The 26,957-nt window shown below is 39.2% G+C and overlaps 2 protein-coding genes across 18 annotated transcripts in view; one reads left to right on the top strand and one right to left on the bottom strand.

The window, feature by feature from the left end:
- Window positions 1–19,104, bottom strand: part of fig4a (FIG4 phosphoinositide 5-phosphatase a) — a 161,955-nt gene extending 142,851 nt beyond the window's left edge. Inside the window, exons 1-5 of one of the 4 annotated variants that reach the window (XM_069887570.1) lie at window positions 19,015–19,104; window positions 10,003–10,134; window positions 5,448–5,546; window positions 4,250–4,373; window positions 183–339 (exon numbers count right to left, since the gene is read on the bottom strand). In XM_069887570.1, the coding sequence (XP_069743671.1) occupies window positions 183–339; window positions 4,250–4,373; window positions 5,448–5,546; window positions 10,003–10,065 (443 nt within the window). In that variant the 5' untranslated portion in view covers window positions 10,066–10,134; window positions 19,015–19,104. Of the gene's footprint in view, window positions 1–182; window positions 340–4,249; window positions 4,374–5,447; window positions 5,547–10,002; window positions 10,135–11,251; window positions 11,333–13,713; window positions 14,027–19,014 lie in introns of those variants that run through there. The other 3 variants (XM_069887572.1, XM_069887569.1, XM_069887571.1) reach the window with 3 other exon arrangements.
- ak9 (adenylate kinase 9) overlaps window positions 13,491–26,957 on the top strand; it is a 371,922-nt gene continuing 358,455 nt past the window's right edge. For 10 of the 14 annotated variants that reach the window (XR_011340758.1, XR_011340759.1, XM_069887555.1 and 7 more), the window contains exon 1: window positions 13,491–13,819. Coding sequence is in view for 8 of the 14 variants with exons in the window: in XM_069887555.1 (XP_069743656.1) it covers window positions 13,715–13,819 (105 nt within the window). In the remaining 6 variants the exon portion in view is untranslated. Of the gene's footprint in view, window positions 14,140–23,621; window positions 23,733–23,766; window positions 23,951–25,475; window positions 25,558–26,957 lie in introns of those variants that run through there. The other 4 variants (XM_069887557.1, XM_069887560.1, XM_069887559.1 and 1 more) reach the window with 4 other exon arrangements.

Genomic DNA, 26,957 nt, shown 5'->3' with positions numbered 1-26,957 from the left:
TATGCTTACAGACTTTTAAAAAAATTACCATGCTTTGGATAAAAGTTTCAGTGACAAGAAAGACCCAATGTATTTTGATTGTCCAAGTCAATACAGTAATTTGGTTATCTGTAGAATTTGCTTATGCCTTTCAGTATTACAAATCAAAACTATTTACTTGTCCTCAATTAGTGTTCACTTACCTGGCTTCATCTGGATGTGCAATTCGAACTGAATCATTTGGAATGTAGACATTGTTGGTGTCTTCAATTTTATAAATTGAATGGCCACCAATATCTGCAACCTTTCTTGTTTTGGTTATCAATACAATATAGTATCCTTCTAAGAATCTGACAAATCCTAGGGATTAAAAAAAAATGTTAGCCTTAAAAATAGAGCATTGCATCAGGCCAATATTCAAACCATCTGGAATATACATTTATAATATTTTAAGATGAACAATATTCTAGATGGCTCAGTGAATAAAGTATTTATTAAGCCATTTAAAGTTGGTCAAGTACAATCTCACATAAAGTAACTAGATTTATGTCAGCTAATTGACTGAACAATTATCCTCAATATTCCCAGAATCAATGCAGAACCATCGAATACACATATTGAAATAACTAGTTCTTATCTATTAATCTGATGTGTCAGTGACATAGATGAAGGAAGAGATTGCTGGATTGGTAAACCTACTTTAGAAAGCACCAAAGCCACCTAGAGAGCAAAAGGATGTTACAAAGGGACATGAAAAGAAATTATTGGTCAAAACTGTAACAAAGATTTTCAATGGGGCATAGTGTATGATCACAGAAATAAATGGAGGCCATTTACCTCCCAAACCATTGTGATGTTATGCAATTTAACAATTTATTTTATTCAAATACAGGATAATATCCAAAGCAAAGCCTAATTAGGCTCATCCCTAATTACCCTTATGTGGCCTTGGTTGGCCATTGCTGTGGACGAAGCACATGCAGTTAAAAGGATGCTAGAATGGAAAATGCACCATTAATAATGCTTTCTAATTAATGATGCACATTTTCATTACAACCCAGTAATTTTCTCAACACCAGAATCAGAATTAAGAAGCCATAGAGCAAACATTCATATTATACCATCTTACGAACTTACTATAAAAAGTAAAAATAGTGCACAAAAAGGCAGCATCTTAGGTTCATAGATTATTGATTATTCAGGAACTTGACGGCAGCGGAAAATAAGCTGTCCTTGTGCTGTTGAGTGCTCGCCTTTAGGTTCCTGTATCTTTTTCCCCAATGGTAGCAGAGTGAAGAGGGTATGGGTTGGGTGGTGGGGGTCTTTGAGGATAGAGGCTGCTTTCTTAAGTTACTGCCTCATGTCTATGTCCTTGATGGAATAAAGTCTGGTGCCCATGATTTTGCAGGTTGAGTTAACAACCCTCTGGGGTTGATTCTTGTCCTGAGAGATGGTGCCTCCATACCAGGCAGTGATACAGCCAGCCAGATTGCTCTTCACAGTACACCTGTAGAGAGGTTTACGAGAGTCTTTGGTGACGAACCAAATCTCCTCAGACATCTCACAAAGTATAGCCGCTGGCAAGCCTTCTTTGTGATTGCATCAACTTGGAGGCTCCAGGTCAGATCCTCGGAGATGTTGACACACAGAAATTTGAAGTTCTTGACCCTCTCCACTACTAAGCCCTCGATGAAGACTGGGTCGTGTTCCCATGACTTCCACCTAAAGTCCACAATCATATAACCATTTACGGAGTGGAAACAGGCCACGTTGGCCTTTCGAGTCTGCACCGGTTCACTGATTTTGTGCGCCCTCTTAGGCATTGGTCCCGGTAGATCTTCATTCAATAACGATGGGCGAATTCAATGCAGGTGGAATCAGTCGTAGAAATGTTTGTGAAACGTGCAGTTCAATACTTCTGGGCACATTCAATAAAAAGAGACGCAACATTATTGATTGCGTTGGGATAGAACTCAGCCGGCCCGCTCAAGCCACGCCCCAATCATCTCCTTGGTTTTGGTGACATTGAGCACAAGGTTGTTGTCATTACACCATTCAGCGAGCTGATCTATCTCCCTCCTGTATGCTTCCTCATTGCCATCTGTGAATCTGCCGAGAAATGTGGTGTCATCAGCAAACGTAGATGGCATTGGAATTGCTTTAATTAATGTTTAAATACCCCAGGAGGTAAACAAGAAAATCTGCAGATGCTGAGCTCCAGTGCAATACATGAAACTGCTGGAGAAACTTAGCAGGTCATGCAGCATTCACTTAGCAGGTCATGCAGCAGGTCATGTCATCAGCAGTTGACATTTCAGGCCTGTGCCCTTCAAGTTTAAGTTTGTTATCATCTGACTGTACATATACAATGGCATTTTTTTGGTTGACATACAGTGCTCTCCATAAAGTTAGATACCAAACATAATGCTAAGCAACAAAGGAGTTTTTCAAAGTTTAAAAACTGAAAAATTTTTGAATGACCAAGTCAGTCACCCAATTTAAATTCAATTGAGCATACCTTCCACATGCGGAAGAGAAAACTTAAGGGGACAAGTCCTTGACACAAGCAGGAGCTGAAGATGGTTACAGTAGAGGCCTAGCAGAGCATCACCAGAAAAGATACTCAGCACCTGATGATGTCTATGAATCACAGACTTCAAGCAGTCATTGCACGCAAGAGATATGGAACAAAGTATTAAACATGACTACTTTAATATACTGTACATACTATTGCTATGTCCCAAATAAGATGGTGCCCTAAAATGAGGGGATGATGCACAAAAAATGCTGTAATTTCAACAAGGTCAAACCAAAATGTACACAAATAACCAAAAATAAAATCAGGAACATGCATTTTAATCACATGCCAATTGTTTGATTACAAATTTTAAAAAAGCATATACACTTTGGGGATTTTATTTATCAAGACAAAGGCAAATAAAATTTATAAAACATTAGTCAAGCCTCAAATAGAGTTTTATGTTCAATTTTGGTCACCATATTATAGGAATGAAGTGAAAGCAATAAGATCCACAATAGATTTATAAGAATGCTTCTTGGAATGTGGGAATATGAATACAGAATAGATTAGACTGACACAGTATTAACTCTGAAAAGGCCATTTATGGAGCGGAAACATGCCTTGTTGGAGAGTGGGGGGGGGGGGGGGGGGAGACTGGCAGCACGACTGGAAAGGGGTGGGGGTGGATATGGCAGCACAGTTTGGGTGGGCTTGAATCTGGCTTTCCGAAATCCAGAAAAATCCAAAAAGGCCAAGGGCAAATTTGATGCAAATGTACAAAAAGTATGAGTTTAGATCACCATTAGAGGATTAGAGATCACAGGTATAACTGGGAGAAGAGAATTAAGAATGACAGGAGAAAATACATTTTTTAAAAATAATGAGTGGTTGGAATCCAGAATGCATATCTGCAGATGTAGGACTGACAAGTTCCATAGTGGCTTTCAAGAAAGAATTGGACAAATATATGGAGAAAGATGATGAATACACCAAGAGATATGAGAGTATACAGCTGACATGAACCTGGTGAGATGAATGCCCTTCTTCTGTACAATAACCATTCATTAAAACTGCTTTCTGGAGACGAAGATATGAACAAGTTGAATACTTGTATTTTGGTCAGTATGGTTTATAGTGTGAAAAATAAAAAATTTAAAAAAAAACGTTGAATACTTGCATCTTTGATCTGATCATGTAGAATATGTGCACATATTATTTGTAAATGGTTATTGATGTTAATAATCAGAATCAGTTTGTTAGTGATATACAGGTACACAATCCTTTATCCGGACATCTAAAATCCGGAAAGATCCAAAAACCGGCAAGTGGGGAGAGAGTGCGAGTCAGGCAGGCAAGGGGGAAGAGACTGGCAGCACGAGTTGGGTGGGCGAGAGACCGGCAGCGCGAGTCAGGAGAGTGAGGGGGGGGGGGGGAGAAGACTGGCAGCACGACTGGAAGGGGGTGGGGGTGGATATGGCAGCACAGTTTGGGTGGGCTTAAATCTGGCTTTCCGAAATCCAGAAAAATCCGAAATTTGGAACACACTTTCCCCCAAGGGTTCTGAATAAAGGATTGTGTACCTGTATATCACTATCATCAACGGCAAATAGTAAAACACAGAGACTAAATCAGAAGCATCATACTTCATTTGGCACTTTAACTGCAGACAACATGAAGATCTGGGGTTAAAAGAAAGACCTTTTTAAAACAAGACCACTTTAGAAAGAATGACATTTTTCAAATTCTTACCAACAATGCCAAAAGCAATTATAGATTTTGAAAGCCCAGATAGTCCCTTCTGCCCCATTTTAGTTCGATTGCCCATATCAAGGCGACTTAAAAGTTCCTGAACTTCTTGCTGACTGTACACATGCTGAAACAAAACAAGGTATTTTAGAATAATAATTGAAAATTATTATCTATGTCAAACGTAGCATTGGGAAGAAGCATATATTATTTGTGTTTGTGTTCAAGTGACTGATAAATTTGCCTGGGGCCCATTCTTGTCCTCAAAGACTTTGCCACAATAATTGTCAATAGATATGGTGGTATTTATCATGTTGGCACACAATTTCAAAATTAGTCCAGCTATAATAAAGTAAACAAGGTGACTCCTCCTAACACCTCCTAGTCCATGATACCTAAAGAACTGCTGGTGGATGCTGGAAAAGTACATTTTTCTCTGTGTATTTATTTTAGTTTGAACATGCATTGCTCTTTCCGGTTTTATTTTTGCTACAGCAGTGCTTTGATCTGTACTTCACTGCTGCCACTCCTCAGAAGCTTCTTCTTCCTAAATGGAGGACTTCTGCAGACCTAGGTTTCATCTACTATACTGGATATCTGCCTTTGACAACTTCAATTATGACACCAAGGATTTTTTTTGGTCTCTTTCAATTGAAGCCTTTTTGAAAGCTAAATTATGCATATGAAAACTGTTGATACAAAACTTGCCTGCTGCAGAATGAGATGGCATTGGTACGGGGCACAACCTTTTGGCTTACAAAGCCTTATCATCTTTTGAATTCCATTTCCCTTGGAAAAGGAATTAGCTCAGAAATTCTTTTGGTCACTATCATACATGTTCATTGTTATGATTTTAGAATTTAAACCAGACATGTGCTCCTTTAAAGTCTGTTCAGATTTAAAATCAAACCTATCCATAAACATAATGATCAGAAATATGTAACTCACATGCAGTCATACCAAATAAATTATCCTCACATGGACATTAAGATGAGCCAGCATAACACAGCATCCCACTCCAAAGATGAATGTTATATCAGAACATACACTCAAGCTAAACCCACCAAATACTTGGGTTTTAACTGGAAACTAAACCCTTCATCCTTCTCAATTTCCAAATCCAAGAGTAGCACCTTGAATTGAACCTTTGAGAGAAGTTTATAAATATTGCACAAGCCTAAAATTAAAAAGTGGTACTTACACGGTCATCAATAACCACCAAGTCTTTTGGTTCTGTACGGTCTATTTTCAGCACACGATATTTGGTTTCTGCATGATTGCTTCCAACCAGAAAATATCTCTAAAGAATATTAGAGAACAATAATAGAACTGTTCAACTCACATTTTATTCTAAAACAAAAAAAAGCAATATGTTTATAGTTTAAATTGTTCAAACATTTTAAGACAAAAAAATTATTTTAAAAAAGTATTAGGTTCTAACCATGTACACACCCCAGAAGTGTACATTAGTGGGCAGGGATGGCACATTTAGTGAAGTAGCTAATGCATCACTGTTACAGCACCAGCGACTGAAACTTGGGTTCGAATCCCACCCTGTCTGTAAGGAGTTTGCATGTTCTCCCTACGTCTGCTTGGGTTCCATTTGAATGCTTTGGATTCCTCCCACCCCCCAAAACATATGGAGTTGTAGGTTAATTGGATGGCACGGACACATGGGCCAAAAGGGCCTGTTACCAAGCTGTATGTCTAAATTTAAATGTATAATCAATACAACATAATGGACTGTTCTTGTCAGCATATATAGCTGTCCATACTTTTTCTCAAATAAAACCTGGAAGTCTAATTTTGGACTACTCATCCTTCAATATCAGGTTTTCTAGATTCTATAGAAGTTCCATTGCTGAGTTTGAAGTTTATTTGTCACAAAATATCTGGTACAGTGAGAAGGGTTCATATGCAAGCAGATTTAACAGGTTATCCCTCATATTCATACAGCCGTATAAAGAGTACAACAACAGCCATAAAAAGAAAGATTAATTAGCACACAGCAAAGGCAGCAATGATAGCACTGTTATGGGATTTCTTTAGGAGCCTAATGGCTGCAGGAGAAACTGCCTTTCAGGCTGTTGGTGTGTGCTTTCACACTCTCAACCCTTTTCCCCGATAGGAGAAGGGAGTGTATCAGGGGTCCTTCAAGATATTGGCTACCTTTCCTAGACATTCTGGAAAAAGTATATTGTTCCAAATTTAGAGTAAAGAATATTCAAATGTAATAGCAACACTGCTTTGCCATGTAAAATGTTAATCTTATGACAAGAAATTAACTTAGCTCAACAATACTCAGAGGTACTAAACACTCTGATAAACTAAATTATTAAACTTTTTGCTCCTTCAGGAGCAATTGCAAACTTTGACTTGATGACTTGAAAGGGAAAAAGTGAAATAATATCCATATTCTCAAACTATGTCTAATTATCAGTTTATATAAAGAGGATAAAAAAGGCCCTAGAATTGTCAACATAGAAGTACTTTTAGTAAAATTCAGTTCCATTTCTACCCATGAAGGACTATCAAGTAATTAGCAAAGTGTAACAAAAGAAGCAAATTGACCATCCAGTATTAAACTCTAAAATTTGGAAACTCCAATCCAGCATTCCTTTTAGCTCTTTGAAACTTTATTTAAATGGGGACATTTTCCCTGTCATATGTAGGAAGTTATAAGCAAATCAAGTGAGTCAAAAAAGGATTTGGGAATGAAAATTGGTATAGATTGGAAAAGATATAAAAAATTAGGTAAAATGTTCATTTTGATAGAATTAATGTGACTAATCGTGGAAATAGATAAAGATGACCAACTTGATAACAGTAATTTGACCTGATATGGGCACAATTTAAAAGGTTTTTTTTTTATTTCAGAGCTTTTCTCTTGCCAGCCCTATTATATCTAATCATCTTTTTCAACCTTCTTTGCAAAATACTGTCTTTAATGACTGGCATTGATTGGGTATTAAATATTTTAAAGACTTTTTATTCAAAGCAATTTTGCTTCCTTTGAACAATTGGTGAAAATTTAACTCACCAAACACTCAATTTTTAGATATTTTTAAGACATTTTGTTCAATCTCAGATCCCCGACTTTCTGCAAATTCCGAGGCAAACATCCTTTTTTTTTGATTATTTTATTTACATTTTCAAATCAACATGAAGTTCATCAATTACATAAAAGAAACAATCATCATTTAATGTTGATTTTGAGTAAGAAAAGAAAAAAGATTAAGTCCTAACCCTTTCCCCTCCCATCAACCTAGGGGAAAAAAGGAGGGAAAAAAATCAATAGAATTGAAAGGAAAATAAGACAAAAAAAAATGAAAAGTAAGAAAAAGATTTCATTGGATTCATCAGTATCCTGCCAAAGGACAAATATCCTGACTTACCAGGAATCCCAGGTGGTTCCGGGATGCAGAGGGCCGAGGGTGTGGGGTGGGTGGGGGGGGGGCATCGTTAAGAATCTACACCTATGTGTTGAAGATATGGACTCCAAATTTTAGGGGAAAAAAAACAATGTTTTTCTCAATGTTACAAGTAATTTTCTCCAGGGGAATACAAGCATATATTTCCGCTTTACAACGAGTCATATCTAGATGGGAATCAGATTTCCAGGTAACCGCTATACACTTCCTAGCCAACACCAATGGGATCTTTACAAATTCTAACTGGTATTTCGACAGCTTCATTTTAGGTCTTACATCTGTTATACGTCCCGATATAAACAATTCCAGTATCTGTATAAATGGAATCTTAGCAATTTGTTCTAGAAGATTTCCCAAATCTTTCCAGAAAGGCCTCCCCTTGGAACATGACCAAGTTTAATGCAAAAAGGTTCCTGTTTCATTGATCTGATATTTCTGATTTTAATTTGTGTAATTTTTGCAGCGCAAGATATAATTGATGCAAAAAAATGTATTGTGCCAATCTATACCTTAAATTAATGGTCATGCTGTCCCAAAATAAGTCAATCAGTATACCCAAATCTGTCTCCCATTTTTGTCTAGATTTCAGGGTACCCATTTGAAGTAGGAAATACACTTTGGATATAAATTTCTTTGTAGTCCCCTTTGGAATCAGAGTCTCTACTTCACTGCACTGCAGTAAAAGGCCATCATTGGCCCCAATTTATCCTTTAGATAAGATCTTGATTGAAAATAGCAGAAGTTAGTATTATTAGTTACACCATATTTGGTTTTTAATTGATCAAATGTCATTAATTGCCCCTGCTCATAACAATCTTTGATGCCCCTGATCCTTTTTTGGGACCAGATGTCCAGGATTTTATTAGAATAAACCTATTTTGAACTGGTGGTGTTTTAGGAGATAGGCCCCCTTTAGTCCAGATTTGATAATTTATTTTATTCTAAATATTAATTATATGTTTTAATAAGGGAGCTTCTTTTATACCCAAAATTAATTTTGAATTCCATTTATATATAAAATCTTCTGCTATCCTCTCTCCAACCTTATGCAGCTCTATTTTTGCCCAAGAAAACTTGTCTCCTCCATCAAAGAGGGAGGTGACAAACTTCATTTGGGCTGCCCGATATATTTCTTGAAGTCATAATCCCATAAGTGATGAGGGAAGGCTTACCCTTCCAGAGGAATTTCCTGATGCCTTTCCAAGGCAAACATCCTGGATACACCTTTTGATTTACAACTTTCTCATAAAGATTTAATATCTCTTTATTTATAATAATTTGCTTGATTTAATGACAGCCTCGTTAGTTAAAATCAAGAATGACTGGGAACAGGATTTGAATCGTTTATTCTCAGATGAGGCGTGGGACTCTATTTGTAATCTGATTAACACTACCTCCATTTGTGGACAACACTGTTGCAATTAAAAGTGGCCTACAGAGTACATATGTCTAAAGTTAAATTGTCTAATTTTTATTCAGATATAAATCCTCTGTCACAAATGTAAAATTGGTGATGCTTCTTTGGTTCACATGTTCTGGACTTGCCATAATTTAGAAAAATTTTGGAAAGATATCTTTAAAATATTATCGGTTATTCTAAAATTCAAATTAGAACCTAGCCCTTTAATTGCTCTATTCAGATCATTTTAAGATGATGTTTTACTGACTCCAACTCAAACCAAATTTTATCTTTTATTTCATTGATAGCCAGACATGCAATGTTGATTAAATGGAAAGACAATACTCCACTTACAGAATGTAAGTGATATTATGTCTTGTTTAAGTTTAGAAAAAAATTAGATATGCCCTTCAAGAGTCAAATATTAACTTCCAAAAGATGTGTGGCCTATTTATGGACTACCATAACCTAAAGAATTAAGGTTGTTCTGAAGTGTTGGTGTTGTGCATCTCCAGGCTGTTGTCACTTGATTCCTACGTGTCAGATTTTAACTTTGCTTAATGGTAGGGGTATTTTTGGGGCTTTTTTTTCTTTTCTTTTGAGTCTTACAATATATAATTGTACTGTTCAATTGTGCATAATGTAAACATCAATAAAAAGAAAATAAAGAAAGGTAATAGTATCAGAACATATAAGCACCATTTCATTCCATCACCAATTTGCTTCGTCAGTTCAACTTAATGCAAGTTCATTTAATCAGGTGAAGTTTTAAAAAAATTAATTAATTCCACGTGGTAACCAAGAGCCTCAATAAGCCTAATTCACTCAGTATAACTAGTGCACTTCTATCTTTGCTAAATGCAGAAATATTAGCACAATATTTACTGAATCACAAGAAAAATTAACAATTTAAAAGCTGAACGCACTGCTCGAGTTTCGTACAGAACCAGGTTCTGTACACAACTAATAACTGGCTGCACTGTGGGCATGGTGGCAGTAAAGCTGATTCCTGACACTGTTATCACATCACCATTCGAAGGTCAGATTAGCAGCAACTCCTAAAACAGTAAAAAAAACATAAAATGAGTCTTTCACACAAGTCTTATCAAAATATCCTTTATAGCTTTAGTCCAACCCTGCTGTTTTTTTAGATGCAAGAAAGAGAAGGTGATGGGTGTGAGGAAGGGGTTTAGATTGTTGAGTAGATTTAAAAATACAGCTCAGCACAACATCATGGGCTGAAGGGCCTGTACTGTAATGTTCTATGTTTTCTCCGCACTTTCCATTCTTTTATATTACATCAGACAAATCATCTGCAATTAACAAACCCTTTCTCATCTACAGTATTTCCCCCCAGTTTTCACAGTATCAAGATAATTCCATTTGTTCACCTGCTCCTTCCAAATATGTCCGATTTCTAACTTCTCTTGGTTTCACTGAAACCTTGTTAACCTAAGAATTTTTGATCTCTCTCCACAGTTACTATCTGTCATTAAATAAAAATCTAGATGCATTAAGGTTGCTTCCTGTGATTAAGGGATACCCCATGAGGAGGGATTAAGTTTGATGAATATGTATTGTGAATAAGGTCAATGGGAGCCCTCCAAATGTTTCTTTGGCTTGGCTTCGCGGACGAAGATTTATGGAGGGGGTAAAAAGTCCACGTCAGCTGCAGGCTCGTTTGTGGCTGACAAGTCCGATGCGGGACAGGCAGACACGATTGCAGCGGTTGCAGGGGAAAATTGGTTGGTTGGGGTTGGGTGTTGGGTTTTTCCTCCTTTGCCTTTTGTCAGTGAGGTGGGCTCTGCGGTCTTCTTCAAAGGAGGTTGCTGCCCGCCAAACTGTGAGGCGCCAAGATGCACGGTTTGAGGCGTTATCAGCCAAATGTTTACTTCCTAATGAAAGCTACATAACCTGCTGAGTTTCCCCAATACATTTGTTTATTAAACCCCAGATTTTGCAGACTTTAGTCTTTAACTTTATTTTATTTACACTATTCTGTTCCAGAGGTTACAGTGCCTGCGGCCGCCTGTAATTATCCACTTCATTCCCTCTTGCGAGAATGAACTGAGTTCCTGGCTTCCAAACAGATATGGGGTACCTGATCCGCTAAACTATACCAAGATTGCCTTAGTGTGGTAAAGTTGCATTGGATTGGAGGTCAATCCACAGGACCTCAAGAGTTGCAGAGAGGATTACTGGAACCTCCCATCGACGTGATCTACCAGGATTGTTGTCTGGAGGGATCGCAAAATCTTTGAGGACTCCTGCCATCCTGCACACAGCATCTTCCTTCGGGAAAGAGATACAGAAGTATCAGAGCCAGAACCTCCAGGCTGAGGCACAGCTTCTTCTCATGAGCAATGAGACTGCTGAATGACTGATGAACTGCTTATACAATCCCACTGAGAAGTGTTAGATCTGCTTTGTTCATGAATGAGTGAGACAAACACCAGGCTGAGTCGAAATCAGGGTTCTTTGTTCTTTATTACCGGATTGTAACACTTGCGACTAACAAAGTTAGTCGGAGAATGCATTCTGCCGTTATCAGCAAAATGGTGATTTTTTATACCCTTGGATACGTGCTTAGAACATCATCATATCATTACTTGTCCAATGACTAAAACTGTTGCTATCCTTTCCCTGCTAGCTTCCTGCCTCTCAATCCATCAATGTCTCTCTTATCTTGTAAGTACAAGGATGCATTCTGTTACTCCTTAGTACTGGGTGACTCCTTCTCCGGTCCCATCTCATGATGTTTTACCTAACAGGAGTACAAGGACACCTCCCCTTCTTGTTACTGCCCTGTACAGGGTAACTCCCTACACATTCCCATCTCATGATGTTTTACCTTACAGAAGCTACTCTTGACAATAGCAATTTATTTATTTTTTTTATATATGTACTGCATATAGATAATTTGTAAACATATGTGTTATGTCTACATATACATTTGCATGGTTTTACACCAAAGACCGAAGGATGCCGTTTCGTCCAGCTGGACTTTACAATTGCATTTTAAAAATAGCAGTGCAACTGGAGCTGCTGTAATGGCAGCATGGTCACTGCTGCGGACCCATGGAAAGTGGGGACATAGCACTCCCACAGGGTCCAACCCCCCAGTTTGACTGCCGTCAGGTTCGTACAAGCTATGAACGGCCCGTTAAAGGAGCCAACGGTAGTTTTATTTTAAATACCACGACCATGGGGTCTGGACCCAAGATGGTGGCATCTATGATCGGCAGCAGCTATGAGAAGTTGCAGACTCAATAGAAGTGGAGGACTGGCGCAGGGAATCAGAAAATGGGGAGAACACACCCCATCTGAGGAGAGTCAGAAGAGACAACCCATGGGATGGTGACCATGATGGCAGACCAATGAGGGGTACTGCAGCTGAGGGCTGCATGGGCTGCTGGAGACAGGCTCTAAACTGGCTGAAGGCATAACAATGGCTGTCTTCTCTACCCATAATCTCCCCCCCACTCCCACCCCCCATGCAGGTGGAACCACTCTGTGTTTCCCACAACAGTTCCAGCTGTGTGGAGTGTTACGGGTTGGGAAGACCGCCAATGCTATGCCGCATTTTGAGCCGCAGAGAGTGGCCCCCAGTGCAGGAGCAGCCAGCCGGGCTACATCAGCCTGCACCGGCTGCCCCCCTGCCAGGCAGCAGCGCGGAGGGGTGGCGGCTGCCAGGCAGTGGGGAGTTGGGATCCCAGCTGATAGAGTCATCAGCCCGCACTCAGGCAGCCATTCAGGTGCCTATCCCTCCCCGAGGAGGGTTGGCGTCGGCGCCTCGGAGGCACTTCTGCTCCATTCACGTGAGCATGTCTTTAGCCGCAAGGGGGGAGGTTATGCGGCTTGGAATTAGGTAATTCTGCCTACGTGTAGTTTGTGTGTTCTGTGTGTATACTTGTTTACGAGGAAGTGTCATGTCTTTGTTATTCATAAATCTCAAATCCCAGGACTTGCTAAATTTATCTACTTGCTAGAAGACCCCTATTCTATTATACTTAATCCTTCTTCACACTCTATTCTCTTCCACCCTTATTCAACCCATCATAATTAATTCCTATTTAGCTCTTGCTTGACTTCCCCTTATCCCATTATCCCTTCACCCCACCCTAATTCATTTCTATTTAGCAATCGATTAACTTCCCATATTCCATTATCTCTTTACACTGTCAAAAGCTATTTTGTGTAATATGGCAGTTTTTTCTACATGACAACATCTTGATTCGGATTGAATTGGATTACCACCCAAGGCTTCCAGCAACCGCACCGTGCTGCTTCAAGGCCCTTTCGCGCCTTGCAACCACCCGGGGTCAGGGAGGTCCCGAAGGCCCGGTCGCTGACGTCACTGGCGGAGCGTCGCGTCACGTTGCTCGAGCCACGGTTTGAAAGGTCCCGCGTCACCAACCGACGCCCGTTTTCTGTTTCCCCCCCCGCCACACACATCAGAGCGCGGTCGGCGACAGCATCCCACACGAACGGTCTCCAGATCTGCTCACAAGGAGAAGCCAAGGAGCGACCCCCACCCAAAACCCATCTCTGACAACGCTAGCTGCCCGGAACAGAGAGAACCCGAGGCAGGATACTTTATATCAGGATAAAGTGAAGAGAAACGCATCACTACTCACAATGAAGTCTGTAAGCTTGGAGACTGACAAGGAACTAACCACCGCAGCACCAAATAGGGAGGGGTTGACCTTCTTATGGGTGGCTGAAGAGTCAAACTTGTGTCAGGTACGAAACGCAATTTTCCCTTTCACGGGTTACTGAGAGAAAAATTTCCAACTTGCTGGAAAGTATTTTTAAATGATAGAGCCTTACTAACACAGGATTTGGGTTGAAATGAACTGGGATTTGTAACAAAAAGAAGAGAGACTTCCCCTGCTGCAGCTGTATCATACGCCCGGTCAAAACCACACCCAGACGCCAAGGCCAACCACGCGCATGCGCAACGGCTGGTTTCGCGTCCGCTTCCAGTGTTTCTATAGCTACCAGCTCAAATAAATCACTGCCACGCATATTTCGGAAGAGAGAAGAGCGATCGGGATCAAGTTGTAAGTTAATACAAAGACAGAATGCATGTGAACTGTAATTTTACAATATTGTTGAAAATGCCATGTTGTGTCAATGGAATGTAATTAACAACGAATAGTTAATGTGTAAAAAGTCATCATGAACGTTAGTGGGTCAAATCTTGATTATTTATGTTAATCCTAACGTAGAACATTGCAACCCAGTGCAGACCCATTCCACAACAATCATCAAAATGTAAATAAACAGTGTTATTTATCTTTTGCCTATTGTTAATGTATACTTTGATTAAAAGGATCATTAAACATAATCAGTTGAAATAAACGAAAATGTATATCTCACGTTACAAGCCCAAATAACCCCAAAACCCAGCAGCAATAGATATTAACCATGCCAAATGGCTATTTAAACAAAAGTTGTTTTTAATTATCTTTAAACATGAAAACAGAATCAAACTTTAACTTATCTCTATTTTTTAACTTACTTAACCCTCTTCTAATTCTAAGTGCACGTGTATGTAATGTGTGTGTAAATTTAAGAAAGTTCTTTGGTTCACAGTCTAATCTCACTTCTCATTCTTCCAAGTTCTCTGGTTGCAGGCAATTCTTATACTGTACAAAGAACTTAACATGTATAAAGTTCACCAGGCTTTAGTGCTTGAAAGGTACCAAAGGTAAATGGTTACCTCTCAGGAAGGTTCTTGTAGAGAGAGATGTGTGGTTCCAGGATTTCCACAATTGAGGTACCACCATTAGTCACCTCAATGTCTTGCTGATGAAACTTTCCCCATCAGGGTTCTCTAGTTAATAACCTCTTTCTTTCAGGTTATCACAGAGTTCCTTTCTGTTCCATTTATTCCAAGAGAAACACTAGATAGCTCATTTTCTCCTCTTGCAGGCCATCCTCCACTCTGGAGCTTCTGTTTCAGTTCCAACAATCTTCTCTTGGCTGACACTGTTAAGTCTCCCTCTCTCTGAGACACTGAGACTCTCAAAACTGCCAGAAAGCCTGTGTGACTCTCTCGCTCCCTCTCTTTCAAAAAAACCTGACCTTCTCCAGCAAACAATAGAAGTCAGTCTTCTGGTTCATCTGTTGTTTTTAGGTAAACAAGAACCCATTAGTGACCTTTTTGTGATCAATCCAAAACTCTGGAAAGAACTAGCAATAGATATCATGTCTCCTGCTTGTTGCTTTAAATACAATAGTTCATTAATTCCACAAATAATTCAATTAACATCTATTTGTGAAATCTCCATAGGCATTCTTCACAATTTCTGCAAAGTCACTGTGGATAAGAATTCTTCAGTATTTCAAATAAGATCTGTTTTAAAGTGTGTGTATGTATGTACTTTTCCTAATTTATCTCCCAAAAATATTTCTATATATTCTGTCACACTCAAAATAAATGATTTTGTTAATTTATTATATTAATAGTATGCTAAGTAGAATCTCACAGAAAAAAAGTTCTGATAATATTAATTTATATGAATCTATGTTCATAAATGTTGCATTGCATATTTTGTATCTTAAAATTAGGATAGAAATAAACTATGAGTAGCAGGTTAGATAGAATGTATGTCCTCCACAATTACAAATGTAATTCAGGGATGATGGGACATAATTTTCTGCAGTGCTCATGTAGCTTTCAATAATCTCAAAACTGAAGTCAATACAAAATGGGCTGGTGACTCTTTATTGTGTTCCTTTTTGCTATTGGCTGTATACATGCAGCCAACATAAGAACAATCATGCATAAAAATCAAATTCTGCTTTAAAGCAACTTGTCTACAATTTGAGAAGTTTATAGCCTTAAAAAGATAGCACAACTCTAAGGAGTTGTGCACAACATATTATCACTGTTTGCTGATCAGAAAATACTCTGAAAATAAATGCAAGGATTTATAGCTATGAGGAGAGGTTAGACAAAGTGAGGCCCCTTCACTCTACATTGTGAAACGTTCTTCAAAATTTGAATCTGAGGTTCAGCCAAGATAAAGTTGCATAATAGCAATATTTTTTTAATTAAAAGAGGTCATTTGCAAAAGTCAGCAGGTATTTTTTTTAGGCTAGAGAGAGAACAGCTTGAACAATCTCCCTTTGTGGCCTTCTATGCATGGGAGCTACTAGGTGCAGTGTGGGAGATCGCTTTGCTGAGCACCTTCACTCTCTCTGCATCAGTGACAGGGATCTCCCAATGGCCAACCATTTCAATTCTGCACCCTATGCTCACATGTCTACCATAGCCTCATGTACTATTCCACCAGGACTACCTGTAAATTGGAGGAACAACACTTGATTTTCCATCTGGGCACTCTCCGACCGGATGGCATTAACATTGACGTCTCCAGTTTCTGCTAGCCTACTCTCCATTCTCCCTTCCTTCCCTTTCCATTTGTCTTCTTTCCTCCAGTATTCTACCCCCTCTCTCACTATTCACAGAGCTATCTCTCCTCCCCATGCTTGCTGGTGTGCCCTCCCTCCCTTATCCACCGATTACCTTTGGGACTGTGCTCATTTTGTTCGGGCACCTACTGATATTTTTCCATACCTTGATAAAAGTCTTAAGTCCAAAATGATGATTGTATCTTTATCTTTACTATATAAAGTAAATTGTTTGACCTTCTGAGTTTCTCTAGCATTGTGTTTTTAGCTTAAACAATGTCATTTTTTATATCCTTTTTGGAATAATTTTATATTTGTAAATGCTACCTTGTGGTTCTTGTTGAGAACCAGCTGTTAATCTTCCTTAGAATTTAATGAAGACAAATGTGAGATGTTGCATGCACTTTGCAACAGTTACACGGTAACTGGTAGGGCACCGAGGAGTATGGTAAAAAAGAGGAGTCTGGCAATACAGATACATAATTCCCTGAAAGTGGTGTCACAGTTAGAGTCGGAAAGAGAATTTTTGGCATGTTGGCCTTCACCAATCAAAATCCTGAATTTAAGAATTGGGATGCTATGGTGAAGTTGTATAAGACATTGGTGAGGTCAAATATTCGAGTGCGAGTTCAAGTTTATTTATTATCCAATTGCACAAGTACATCCTGACAAAACAGCATTCTTCAGTGAAAAGCATGCAAAGACACAACCAGATATCACTCACATACAGATAAGCGATATATATGCAGAGGCTTATGTATGCATGCACACACACAAAAGCCCGCTAAATATAAAATGTTTGAGAGTTTTTGAAAAGCATATTCTTGGGTTGTCTGGATTTCTGGCATCCAGATTTTTGGACATATTTACAAGCGATTTATATGCAGTACATATATAAAAACAAATAATTTTTTTAAAATAATAATATTCTTGGAGGGATTGTATGAGTAGGGTTGCTCTTTTGCTCTTATAGTCCTGTGGATTGACCTCTGATCCAATGCTCCAGAGCAACCATACCACACTGTGTTGCAGCCACCCAAGACACTCTTCATAGAGGTCCTGTAGAAAGTCACCAGGATGGTGGTTGGTAACCTTGCCTGCCTCTGTCTTCTCAGGAAATGCACTCACTGCTGTGCCTTCCTGACAAGTGTGCTGATGTTGTGTCCAGAATAGGTCACTACTTAACTAGACTCCTCGGAACTTGGCATTCACTATTCTCTATTGTGACAGAGTATATAGATATGTTTTTGGGAGATAAATTGGGAAAGGTTTGTTAGAGTCGGTTACATACAAACAGATCTTATTTAAAATACTGGAGCTCTGCTCCATGCTAGACATATCGAGTCCTTGCAGCTTTTGCAAGAGCTTTGAAGAGTGCTCAAAAGACTTCACTAATGGATTGTTGTTTACAAAAGGCAACAAATAAAAGATCTTGTGGGAGCCACTTTCTGTCTGGAAGAAAGTTTGCTGTTCGAAGAGGATCATGAGGTTTTGCAAGCAGAGAGAGTCAAACAGGTTTTTTCTCAGAGAGAGAGTGAGAGACAGAGATCACGTACAGTATTACCGCCAGCAGAAGTTTATGGAAAGCCTTTTGGAAGACGTCCTGGTCAAAGCCCTTGTGGTTCATGCAAGAGGAGAGGACTGGCTGTCTAATGTTTCACTTGGAATATGAGAAACAAAAAGGAATTCTGTGGTGACCTGAAAGAAAGAGGTTATCATCTGGAGAACCCTGATAGGGCAAGTTTCCTCAGCAAGACACTGAAATAAACCAGTTGTGGATGTCCTGGAACAACAAATCTCTCTCTGAAAGTCAACAAGAACCTTCCTGAGTGGTAACCATTTACCTTTCAAGCACCAAAGCTTGGTGAACTTTATAAATGTTAAATTCTGTGCACAGTATAAGAATTGCCTACAACCCAGTGAACTTAGAGGAATGAGAAGTGAAATTGAAAAGTGAACCAAAGAACTTTTCTGAACTTACACATTATACACTTATGAGCTTAGAATTAGAAGGGGCTTAAGTTAGGTTAGTTAAGTCAATAAGTTAAAGTGTGATTCTGTTTTCATGTTTAAAGATAATTAAAAACAACTTTTGTTTAAGTAACCATTACTCTTGGTCAGTATCTATTGCTGCTGGGTTTATGGGTCCTCTGGGCTTGTTACACTATTCACTCCAAAATTCTCTATTCTCTGCAAAGTTATTGATGTGTAGTGGAGGGTGGTCATCCTTAGTCCTCTTGAAATCTACAATCATCTGCTTTGTCTTATCCACATTGAGACACAGGCTGTTATTCTCGCACCATAACACAAGATTTTCCATCTATTCTCAATAGTGCAACTCATCATGGTTGCTGATGTGGGTAATAACCGTTATGTCATCTGCAAACCTAATGACTGTCGGAGATGGATCTTGTAATGCAATCATGGGTCAGTAGTGTGAACTGAAGCTGGCTAAGCACACAGTTCTGAGGTGCACCATTACTCAATGTGACAGTGCTCAACGATCTGCTACTAACCTAGTAAACTGTGATCTTTCAGTTATGAAGTCCAGAATCCAGTTACAGAGAGGGATATTGAGTCCCAATGAGGACAGCTTCTCCACTTGACTCTGTGGAATTATTGTATTAAACACCAAGCTGAAGTCGATGAACAGCAGCCTGGTGTATGAGGTGTCTTTCTCCAGGTAGGTCAGGACTGAATGGATGAACAAGGCTATAACATCATCAGTGAAATGGTTCCATCTGTAGGCAAATTGAAATGAGTTGAGTGTCTCTGAGAGGAGCACTTTGATGTATTCCATCACCAGATGCTCAAAGGATTTCATAATGCCTTAGAGCGATAGTTGTTGAGGCCTGTTACTGTTGCCTTTTTTGCTACCAGGATAATGGTGGCTCTCTTGAAACCCATGGGGACAATGGACTGCTGCAGTGACACGAAGACGATGTCTGTAAGGACCTCCGTCAATTGGTCTGCGCAGTCTTTCAGTACTTAACCAGGTATGTTTTCTGGTCCCGCTGCCTTGTGTGGGTTCACCATGGATAGGATTCACCTAATCTTGGCTGCGGTTATGCAGGGAGCTTTGAACTTAGGCTGCTCTTCTTGTTGAACTGTGCATAGAAGAAACACAGTCCATCTAGAAGGGCGGTGTCATTGTCTTTGACTCACAAGGTTGTCATGTGTTCTGTTATAGTTTCGATCCCTTGCCACATGTGCCTTATATCACCGGTGTCGCACCGCTGTGAATCTTCTGTGCATACCTACACTTTGCCTTCAAGATTGCCTGGGAGTAAACATTTAAAGAATTATTAATTCCTCCTCTCCTGGAAGTAATGAACCAGATAGAAGAAACACAAAACTTCCCAGATTCATGTAAGACAGCAATAATTACAGTAATACCAAAGACGGGGAAGGATCCATTAACACCAGCTTCATATAGACCAATATCTCTACTTAACTCAGACTATAAGATAATAGCGAAATTATTATCAAACAGATTGGCTGATTGTGTACCTAAAATAGTAAAACAAGATCAAACTGGATTTATTAAGAAAAGACGAACAGCGGACAATGTCTGTAAACTTATTAATCTAATCCACACAGTTCAAGGAAATAAGAAACCAACAGTGGCTGTTGCTCTAGACACAGAAAAAGCCTTTGACAGAGTAGAGTGGAACTACTTATTTAAAGTATTACAGAAGTTCAATCTGCCAGAAAAATATATAAATTGGATTAAAGCATTGTATAATGGACCGTTGGAGAAGGTAGCAGTAAATGGATATGTATCGAGTCACTTTAAATTAAGTAGGTCAACTAAACAGGGATGTCCACTATCCCCCTCAATGTTGGCCTTAGCAATAGAACCTTTGGCAGAACTGATAAGAATAGAAAATAAAATAAAAGTGATCAAAAAAAAGGAGGATTATAAAATCAGCTTATTTGCAGATGACATCGTAGTATACCTAACAGAACCAGAGGTATCAGTAAAAGAATTACATAGGAAATTGAAGAAATATGGAGAAAGATTTGGTTCAAGATCAACGCAAATAAAAGTGAAATGATGCCAATGAGTAACGCAAACTATACAGAATTTTTAAAAGAATCACCATTTAAATGGCAAGCACAATCAATCCAATACCTAGGGATCAGGTTAGATAATAACTTAAGCCACTTGTACAAACTAAATTATCAGATCTAATAAAGAAATTACAGGAAGACTTAGAACATTGGAAAGAATTACCACTAACATTGATAGGGAGGGTAAATTGCATTAAAATGAACGTGTTCCCAAGGACACAATACTTATTTCAATCGTTACCAATTCCTTTAACAGAAAAATTCTTTAATGAACTAAAGAGAATAATAAGGAAATTCTTGTGGAAAGGGAGAAATCCAAGGATAGCATTAGATAAATTAGCAGAGAGGTATAATCAAGGTGGTTTGCAGTTACCAAATTTTAGAAATTATTATAGAGCCGCACAATTAAGGTATTTATCAGATTTTTACCAGGCAAGGGAACAACCAGACTGGACTAAGATAGAACTAGATAAAATAGGGGAGAAGGTACCGGAACATATACTTTATAAGTGGGATGAAAAGCTGGTGCAATATAAAAACTCACCAGTACTCCATCATTTAATACCTTAATACCTGGAAGAAGATTCACTTAGAAAGGAAAAAAAACGAATTATCAAATACCAAAATTGCTATTGACGCAAAATCCACTAATCCCTTTTACAATAGATAACCTTTCCTTTAGAGAATGGGAGAGAAAAGGAATCAAAAGAATAGAAAATTGTTTTTTGGGAAATAATTTATTAACATTTGAACAGTTGAAGTATAAATATGAAATAACTCATGGGACAATGTTTACATATCATTAATTGAAAGCTTATTTAAAGGATAAATTGGGAAACAGCTTGAGATTACCTGAAGGAAGCAGCTTTGAATATGTGATTACAGACACAATGATAATTAAAAGATTTATAACCAACATGTACATTAAGCTGCAAGATAAGGAAAATGAAATAAACTATAAACCTAAGCAGAAGTGGGAAAAGGATCTAAACATAAAGATAAAAAATGAATTATGGGAAAAGTTGTGTTCTGGTACTATGAAGAATACAATAAACACAAGGTTATGTATGATAGAGTATAATTGGTTACACAGGGTATATATTACTCAAAAATAAAAAAAAATGGGATTCAACATTATCGGATAGATGTTTTCGCTGTAAGACGAAATGGGAACAAAATTACAAGCAACTTGGGTATGTCTGAAAGTGAATACATTTTGGGAAGAATTAAATCAGATACTAAATAAAATTACAAAAAATAACATACCAAAAAAAAACAGAGATATTTCTTTTAAGTAACATAAGAAGTAGAGAATTAGGCCTCAAATTGGATAAAGTCCAAAAAATTCATTATGATAGCCTTAGCGATAGCAAAAAAATGTATAATGTCACTTGGAAAATGGAAGAGAGCATGAGTATACAGCAATGGTACATGGAAATGAATAAATGTATTCCATTGGAAAAAATAACATATAATTTAAAAAATAAAGTCACAATGTTTGAACAAATTTGGGAACCGTACATAGAACATATCAGAGAGAGCTTGCCTACGACCTCCATCCCCTAAAATGAGAATGAAAATGATAAGAAGACAAAATGACTAGATTCAGGGTGTAATAAATAGATGACACATTTTTCTTGTTTATTTTCCTTTGTGTGAAGATATTGTTTTATTGTATTGTATATGTTGAATATTTATGGGTTTTGGAGGGGGGGTGGGTAGAGGGGAGGGAAGGAAAGGGGGGAAAAAAGGGAGAAAAGACCACTGTAAATTTAATGAGAAACATTTGTACATATTTTGATTGATATGGTTCATTGTGTGAAAAATAAAAAAATTATATTAAAAAAAACGGAAATCAGAATTAATGACCTAGAAAAAGGAGATGCTTTGCTTTTTCTTATATTTATGCTGAGGGTAATTGAAACCTCTTAATGGCACAAGGCAGCAGGCCTGCGAGTGTCCCGTTTATTGTCCCTTGCTGGCCTGTTGATTCCTTGAAATCTCTGCTGGCTGTCCATCATGATCCCACTATCTTTACCTGCTTTCTAATTTTCACTAATCATATCATAAGGTTCTACAGCATGTAAATGGGCCCTTCAGCCCAAATTGTCCGGACTACTCCCATCTGCCTATGTTTGGCTCCATGTCCCTCTGGACCCTTCTTATCCATGTACACCAAAATCCCCATTATCCAGCATTCAATCAACTGGAAACTCAAACAACTGGCAAAATAAATCTAGGAAATAAATAAATAAATATTCAAGTAAATAAGACTGGACAGATGGATCCCGTTGGGAGCGCTGATTCTCCATTGAACATTCACAATTTTTCTCTGCTGAATGGGTTATGCCCCTCGATGCACATGCATTCTTTTCATTGTTGCCTAAACTGGTGAAAATGTTAGCTGAGAAAGAATAACCAAATAACCAAAAAAATCAGTGCCCCAGTCTGGTATATCCATGGTGCAAGGACAGAGTTTTATTCATCCTTGCTTTCTACCTCCCCAGTTTCCACGTTCAGAAACAGAATCAGGTTTATTGTCATGAAAGTGTCATCAAATTTGTTGTTTTACAGCAACAGTATTTTGCAGAACAAGGTGCAAAATCCCATAAATATAGGTTTAAAAATAAATAATTAGTGCAAAAAAAGAGAAAAAGTGAAGTAATTACCACAGGTTCATTGGCCATTCAGATATCTGATGGCAGAGGGGATGAAGTTGATTTTGTAACGTTAAGTGTTCGTCTTCAGGCTCCTGTACCTCCTTTCTGATGGTAACAATGAGAAAAAGGCATAGCCTGGTTGGTGAGGGTTTTTGATGATAGATTCTGCTTTCTTGAGGCACTGTCTCTTACAGATGTCCTTAATGCAATGATGGTGCTAGCTGAGTTTACAACCCTCTGTAGCCTTTTTCCTGTCCTGTGCATTGGCACCTCCATACTAGACAGTGATGTAACTACTCAGAATGTTCTCCATTGTGAGATAACAAATTTCAAACTCCTAACGAAATATAGTCTTGTGCCTTCATGATTGTATTGACATGTTATCCTCAGGATAGGTCTCGGGGTTGGCACCAAGGAGGATCATCCATGGGCATTGCTCCCTAAATGTGGTATTGTGACCTCCCAAAAACTGGCTCACGCCCATTACCTCCTCATATTAGGTATGGTGACCCACAGCCTAGCAACACTAGCCTCCAGGCAATATAAGCAGCACGTTTCCATGCTGAGAGATTTTTCGAAGATCAGATTGTGCTCTCTGCAGTCATCCTAAAGCCTTGTTCTGGCGCCAACCCTGATAGGACTTCTGAGCTGTTGACACCTAGGAGTTTGTTAACCTCCCCACTGTTGATCCTGTTGGGTTCTCCTGGTTTTTCCTTCTGTAAGTTTGCTGACATTGAGTACAAGGTTGTTGTGACACCACTCAACTAACTGATCGATGTTGCTCCTGTACAATGGCTCTGCCTATGTCATCAGCAAATTTGTAGATAGTATTTGAATTGTGCCTAGCCACACAGTCATGGGTGTAGATAGTTTAGATCAGTGGGCTAAGCATGTATCCTTGAAGTGTGCCTGTGTTGATTGTCAGTGAGGAAGAGGTGTAAAGTTCCATTATTGTCACATAATTCTACATTTAGAATGTAACATACATGAAATTCTTTAACTTTGTCTACCGTAAGGAAAACAGAGAGACATCACTTTGTCCAACACCCCCTCACAAAAATAAGGCCCCAGCAAGGATCAAACTCCCATCCCCGGTTTTATAAGACAAGTACTCTAACCACTGAGCTATTTGAGATGTTGTTACCAATCTGCATGATTGGGGTCTTCCAATGAGAAATTCAAGGATCTAATTGCAAAGGGAGGTACAGAGGCCCAGGTTTTGAAGCTAATTGACCAGTACTGAAGGGATGATGGTGTTAAAAGTTGAGCTGTAATCAAGGTAAAGCAGGCTGATGTAGGTATTGTTGTTATCTAGGTGATGCAGGGCTGAGTGGAGACCCAGTGAGATTGCATCTGTGTGGAATAATTGTGGCAATATGCAAATTGCAGTGGATCCAGGTCTTTTCTTAGATACAAGTTAATGCTGGCCATGACCAACCTCTCAAAACATTTCATTGCAGACGATGTGAGTGCTATTGGGTGATAGTAATTGAGGCAGCTCACCCTGCTCTTCTTAGGCACCAGCATGACTGATGGCCTTTTGAAGCAAATGGGAACCTCTAACTGCAGCAGTGAGAGATTCAAAATGCCCATGAACACTCTAGCTAGTTGGTTGGCACAGATTTTCTGTACCCTGCCAGGTACGCCATCAGCGCCTGATGCCTTGTGAGGCTTCACCCTCTTGAAAGATAGTAGTCTGATGTTAGCCTCTGAAGCAGATATCATGGGATTGCCAGCTTCAGCATGGATTCTCACTGATACAGTTGAATTCTCCTTTTCAAAGTGAGCTTAAAGTGTTCAGCTCATCGGGGAGTGAAGTATCACAGCCAATTATAATGTTAGACTTGGCCTTGTAGGATGTAATGGCCTCCAAGCCCTGCCATAGCTTGTGTGTATCTGATTCTGTTTCTAACAACTCAGAATTGCTTATTTGCTGTTAAAGTAGCCTTGTATAGGTCACACCTGGTCGGCTCTTCCTACAGAGATCTGGATCGTGGTCTTAAACACCATCAATCTAGCCCTCAGCAGGTTGCGAATCCTCTGGTTCAGCCACGGATTTTGGTATGCACACATTGGCACACACCTATCCACACAGTTCCTGATGAAGTCAGTGACAGCTGTGACATATTCAGATTTGAAAATGAATACTTGTATGTAGACTAGTCCACCGATTCAAATCAGTCCTGCAAGTGCTCCTCTGCTTCCCTCAACCATATTTTCACCATCTTCACCACCAGTGCTCAAGTTCTCAGTCACTATTGTACACTGAGAATAGAAGAACAGCCAGATGATCAGACCTGCCAAAGTACAGGCTTGGGATGCACAGTAAGTGTTCTTGATGGTAGTCTAGCATTAGTCAGTTATATTGGCTCTCTGGTTCTGCAGGTGATATGTTGATGGTAGTTTGTCAGAGACTTCTTCAGGCTTGCCTGGTTAAAGTTCCCTACAATGATCAGGAAGGCATCATAGTGTGTTGTCTCATAGCTGCTGATGACAATGCTCAGTCCCTCCTAATGTTAGCCTAGCGTGGAATGTACACTGCAACCAGGATGATGGCGGAAAGCTCCCTTGGTAGATAGAGTGGACCACATTTGATCACTAGATTTTCCAGGTCAGTGGAGCAGGACTGAGACATAACCATTACGTTTGTGCACCACAATGAATTAATGATGAAGCAAACGCCACTGCTTCTGCCTTCACCTCATGTCAGTGTCCAGATCTACGAGGTGGAAGGTGAAGCCCTTGGGCCCCAGCACTGGGTCTGGAATGCTTTCATTCAGTCTCATCTCAGTGAAGCACATCACACAGTAATCCCTGATGTCCCTTTGCTGCTGTAATCTTGCTTGGAGTTCGTCATGTTTATTCTCTAAAAACTGTACATTAGCCAGGAAGATGGGAGGGAGTGGAGAACTCAAACTCAGATTGGTGGTGTTTCTACTATCAGAAATTAGGTTCTGGAGCTTGCTGCTGCTGTCCACCTTGCTCCCATCCAGGAAATGCTGGGACCAGCTGTCGCTGATGACTATGATGGTCAGCATACTTTATCTATGGACTGGCACTCAGGGCGGCATTTCCTCACGGACATGGGAGCAGAGGAGAGCATCTTGCACCCATCCAACTGAGGCACCTGTGCCGGGAAGTTGGGACCATTCCTCACTGTCACCAACTATAGCAGCATTCACACTTAAGGGTGTGGACCATCCCCCCTCAAGTTTGGCTCCTGCCGTTTTATCCGGATCTTCACTTCGCTGACATAGGAACATAGGAAGTAGGAACAGGAGTAGGCCAAAAATGGTCCATCGAGCCTGCTCTGCCATTCAATAAGATCATGGCTGATCTAATTTATGACCTAACTCCACCTACCTGCCTTCTCCCCATATCCCCTAATTCCTCTATCATGTAAAAATTTATCTCACCAAATTTAAATTAAATATGTTTAATGAAGCAGCCTCAACCACTTCCCTGGATAGAGAATTCCAAACATTCACTACTCTCTAGGAGAAACTATTTTTCCTCATCTCTATCCTAAATCTACTCCCCCGAATCTTGAGACTGTGTCCTCTCGTTTTAGTTTCCCCGGCCAGCTCAAAAAACCTTCCTACATCTATCCTATCCATACCCTTCATAATCCTATATGTTTCTATAAGATCTCCTCTCATTCTTCTGAACTTGAGCGAATACAATCCTAGACGATTTAATCTTTCATCATAAGTCAACCCCTTCAT

The sequence above is a fragment of the Narcine bancroftii genome, chromosome 6 (genome assembly GCF_036971445.1).
Source record: "Narcine bancroftii isolate sNarBan1 chromosome 6, sNarBan1.hap1, whole genome shotgun sequence".
NCBI classification, from domain to species: Eukaryota; Metazoa; Chordata; class Chondrichthyes; order Torpediniformes; family Narcinidae; genus Narcine; species Narcine bancroftii.
The sequence above is the reverse complement of the archived record's forward strand: the minus strand, read 5'-3'. Positions and strand labels throughout refer to the sequence as shown.